At 37.4% G+C, this 5000-nt stretch overlaps 1 protein-coding gene and 1 long non-coding RNA gene across 2 annotated transcripts in view; one reads left to right on the top strand and one right to left on the bottom strand.

Annotated features, from left to right (window-relative positions):
* The window catches only part of LOC137625868 (uncharacterized), a 469270-nt gene that overhangs the window by 318245 nt on the left and 146025 nt on the right, over nt 1–5000 (top strand). The gene's annotated exons all lie outside the window — the stretch shown is intronic.
* Nucleotides 1–5000, bottom strand: part of LOC137626078 (uncharacterized) — a 40237-nt gene that overhangs the window by 5842 nt on the left and 29395 nt on the right. The window contains exon 2 of the mRNA XM_068357162.1: nt 2300–3558. Within this exon, the coding sequence (XP_068213263.1) occupies nt 2300–3558 (1259 nt within the window). The remainder of the gene's footprint in view (nt 1–2299; nt 3559–5000) is intronic.

Below are 5000 nucleotides of genomic sequence, written 5' to 3'. Positions count from 1 at the left end.
TTCCAGAAGTGTCAAGGTTATCAGTCCATAATGACCCTGAGTTGGCAGTTGTGATTTCCATAAGTGTCATGGTTGTCAGTCCATAATGACCCTGAGTTGGCAGTTGTGATTTCCAGAAGTGTCATGGTTGTCAGTCCATAATGACCTTGAGTTGGCAGTCGGGATTTCCAAAAGTGTCATGGTTGTTAGTCCATAATGACCCTGAGTTGGAAGTCGGGATTTCCAAAAGTGTCATGGTTGTCAGTCCATAATGACCCTGAGTTGGCTGTCATGATTTCCAAAAGTGTCATGGTTGTCAGTCCATAATAACCCTGAGTTGGCAGTCGTGATTTCTAGAAGTGTCATGATTGTCAGTCCCTAATGACCCTGAGTTACCAGTCGTGATTTCAAGAAGTGTCATGGTTGTCAGTCCTAATGACCCTCAGTTGGCAGTTATGATTTCCAAAAGTGTCATGGTTGTCAGTAGTTAATGACCCTGAGTTGGCAGTCATTATTTCCAGCAGTGTTTTGGTTATCAGTCCCTAATGACCCTGAGTTGGCAGTCATGATTTCCAAAAGTGTCATGGTTGTCAGTCCATAATAACCCTGAGTTGGCAGTCGTGATTTCTAGAAGTGTCATGATTGTCAGCCTTTAATGACCTTGAGATGGCAGTTGTGATTTCCAGAAGTGTCATGGTTGTCAGTCCATAATGACCCTGAGTTGGCAATCGGGATTTCTAGAAGTGTCATGATTGTCAGTCTTTAATGACCCTGAGTTGGCAGTCGTGATTTCCAGAAGTGCCATGGTTGTCAGTCCTTAATGACCCTGAGTTGGTAGTCGGGATTTCCAGAAGTGTCATGGTTGTCAGTCCTTAATGACCCTGAGTTGGCAGTCGGTATTTCTAGAAGTGTCATGGTTGTCAGACTTTAATTACTCTGAGTTGGCAGTCGTGATTTCCAGAAGTGCCATGGTTGTCAGTCCTTAATGACCCTGAGTTAGCAGTCGTGATTTTCAGAAGTGTCATTGTTGTCAGTCCTTAATGACCCTGAAATGGCAGTCGTGATTTCAAGAAGTGTCATGGTTGTCAGTCCTTAATGACCCTCAATTGGCAGTTGTGACCTACAAAGGTGTCGTAGTTGGTAGTCCTTAATGACCCTGAGTTGGCAGTCATGATTTCCAGTGGTGTCATTGTTGTCAGTCCCTAATGACCCTGAGTTAGCTGTCGTGATTTTCAGAAGTCTCATGGTTGTCAGTCCTTGATGACTCTGAGTTGGCAGTTGTAATTTCCAAAAGTCATGGTTGTTAGTCCTTAATGGCCTTGCGTTGGCAGTCGTGATTTCCTGCAGTGCCATGGTTGTCAGTCCCTTATGACTCTGAGTTGGCAGTCGGGATTTCTAGAAGTGTCATGGTTGTCAGTCCCCAATGACCCTGAATTGGCAGTCGTGATTTGATCATATTTCTGTCATAACTGTTATCATTATTTGGTCTAGAAATGGTAGGCAGTGGTAGTGAATAACTGCAATAGTCTTAGTACAGGGCCTTTGTCTTGGAATCTCCGTAGATTATCGTGAGTTGCTTGTTAGAAATAAGTGAAGCATTCTTGATTTCCCTTTTGTCAAGTTGTGTTTGATTTATGATTGACTCAGGACATTCATTTGATCTTGCTCTGCTCGTGAATGGTTTTGTTGGAGGTCAGTACTTCTGTTCACTATTTGCTAACTTTTGATTAGAATATGATTTGATTGAGTCGCTTGAGTTTAGATGAGAAATTTGAAACTGGCCGACTATAACAGTTATGTATGGCTTGATCGTGAGAAATTAGTTACCGGAGTATGAGTCTTGCCTTGTGCTGGTCATTGTTCCAAAATATTTTCGTCTGTTCAGTTATTTTCGTGTCGGTAGACAAATTGTTAAGTTCACAAAATAGGATAGATATACTTCAATATATATATATATATATATATATATATATATATATATATATATATATATATATATATATTTATATATATATTTAGCAACAGGATTAGAAGCCTAAATTATCCTTTTTGTCTGCAATACAATCTTAAGGTTATCTAGTTACTGAAAATCATTTTGTAAGTATGGTTAAATTAGACTCATATCAAATAGTATGAAAAAAATCTGAGAGGCAAAGTAATCAGAGAAACAGCATGAAATATATTTTAGAACTATTTCAATTTAACTAAATTATTGGAACCATAAAAAAGTAACTTTAGAATTATTTCTCAAGTCATTGGATGCCTGATTGGTAAAATGCCCAAAAACCCTCCTTCGTTTAATAACTCAAGAATAACATACCATTTCGTAGATATCAAATGTTGAGAGATCTGGTTTTCCTTGCTCGTCCCCACTTTTAGGCTGAAGACCAAGAGGGCTGTTGCCTCCTGTGTCTAGAAAGTATTTTCTAACACTTGCTGGTGTAGGATAATGAAGGTTATTTGTAGGATAGTGATGCCCCTGGTAATGGAAATGACCATATGATGGAGGCTCATAATTTGAATGAGCTGGTATATAGGGATGTGGGTGGTGACTGTAACTGTAAGATGGAGAGTGAGTTGTATGTAGTTGTGGCTTTTGCTCCGGAGGTATTTTCAAAACGTCATCCTCTTTGAAATCTGAGTCTAGATCTTCTTCTGAAGCTGGGGAGGTGGTAACATCAACAAAATCAGCGGTCGTTTCAATTCCATTTGCCAGAAAATTGTCATCCTGTGAGGCTGCATCTCCATAGTTAGAATTCATAACTGCTGGTTCTGTATTCAAGACATATTTTCTGAGGCCATATTCATGCTTGTATTTCAGAGAGTTTTCGTCTGTGAGGTAGTACTTACGAGGTGGAATTGGATAATGAGGAACTGGGTGGTAGTGTAACGGAGGATGTGCATGGTAGCTCAGGGTAGGATGAGGTTTTGTTATTTTGTGTACTGGCTTAGAAGTAATCACAGAGTAAGGGGTTGTAGGTGGCAGGTGAGTGGGAATTACAGACGGTTGTGGCGTTGGTGAAGAAATGGTAGTGGGCGGAAGGGGCACTGGATGAGGAATATGAGTAGTTGGTATATAAGAACGTGGTAGAAAATGTGGTTCATATCCCAGATGAGTTTCAACGGCCAGGCGAGGATGCTTCTCAAAGCTGTGGTCGAAAGCTTTAGACCCCCACGAATAACCCTGCTTAATGACCTGCAAAGGTTGCCCCAGTGGGACCCAGGCAGCTTCCTCTGAGGTGACGCCTTCCTTGGCTATCAAAGGCGGTTGCTCCCATGTCTCGTATATGGGTCTGTCTTGGCCATATTCAAAATGTAGCGTGCGTGGTCGTTCCAGGTTATCGATGTTGTGCACTGGTATGTAATGGAGATAATGGCGTTTCTGTGGCTGTTTGAGAGGACTTTCCTGAGCAGAAGCTTCTGCATATTCAAAGCCTTGGGTCTGGACTTCATCGTTCCGTGACTGGACGGTGTACGTACCCAAAGTCCGTTTCCAGGGCTCGGCCCAAGCATACGTTGCCCAAGAAGTAGCATCGATCATGTCCATGTTCTTTTCTGCGCAACTCCTCCATGGTACAACTGTGAAAATAAAGATCTCAAAATAGAAAATTATTAAAATTTCAAAAATAAAAATAAGATACTTTTGACTGCCTGTCAGGTACAATGATAATTAACATACTTAATATACTTAAGTGTAGAAAGAAATTTAAAGTCCAAATCTGTTTCCGAAAATATTATATGAAGATAATTACCGTAATATAAAATCAACAGAGAATCCTACTGATTTTGATTAATATTTATAATCACAAGAAGTTGTATTAACAAAGTTGCAGTTTTTTTCGTGAAGGATAAAATACAGTTAAATTTCAGTAATAAAGTAACCATAAAAATGTGTGTATATATATATATATATATATATGTATATATATATATTTGTATACATATATACGTACGTTTATATATATATATATATATATATATATATATATATATATATATATATATATATATATATACATACACACTTTCAAATATAGGAATAATCTTTGCACACATATACAGCATGTGTGTATACATACATACATACATACATACATACATACATACATATATATATATATATATATATATATATATATATATATATATATATGTGTGTGTGTGTGTGTGTGTGTGTGTGTGTGTGTGTGTGTGTGTACATATATATTTACTGTACACACATACACTCATATTTATATACATATGTATACATATATATACAGTATATATATATATATATATATATATATATATATATATATATATATATATATATATATATATATGCTATTATGTATATGGTTTCAAATATAAGGGTTATTTATACTCATGCACACACACACATTATATATATATATATATATATATATATATATATATATATATATATATATATATATATATATATATATATATCTTTGCTTCTTGCTACGATACAAAAGTTTTAGACTGCTACTTTAAAAGGGGTAAAAATATTACAAAATTAGTAACGCGAGAAGATCGTTCAAGCAAAAAGACAAAAAAAATAGGATTTAAGATGAAACTTAGTGATCATTATTTCCGGTAGTTGAAAATTGATAGGAGTTATAATGATGTCCCGCCCGATTAACCTGCTCAAAACTCCTTCATTAGTTTCACAACTGAAGCTTAAGACCAGATATTTCCGGTTAATTGGTCGGAGTCTGGAAGTTTTCTTCAGCCAATCATATTTTTACACACTTATTGTTAAGACCGCCCCTCTTAGTTCCAGGAGGTTAGAAGTATGAGTAAGAGGTTCACTCCTATAGTCCATTTCTTTTAGCGAGGCAGATCTGCACCGACTTGCAGCGGTGCCCCTTTAGCTCGGAAAAGTTTCCTGATCGCTGATTGGTTAGAATTATCTTGTCCAACCAATCAGCGATCAAGAAACTTTTCCAATCTAAAAGGGCACCGCTGCGAGTCGGTGCAAATATGCCACGCTAAAAGAAATGGACTATAGTCTT

Source organism: Palaemon carinicauda, chromosome 33, assembly GCF_036898095.1.
Source record: "Palaemon carinicauda isolate YSFRI2023 chromosome 33, ASM3689809v2, whole genome shotgun sequence".
NCBI lineage: Eukaryota > Metazoa > Arthropoda > Malacostraca > Decapoda > Palaemonidae > Palaemon > Palaemon carinicauda.
This window is presented reverse-complemented; position numbering and strand designations above follow the sequence as displayed.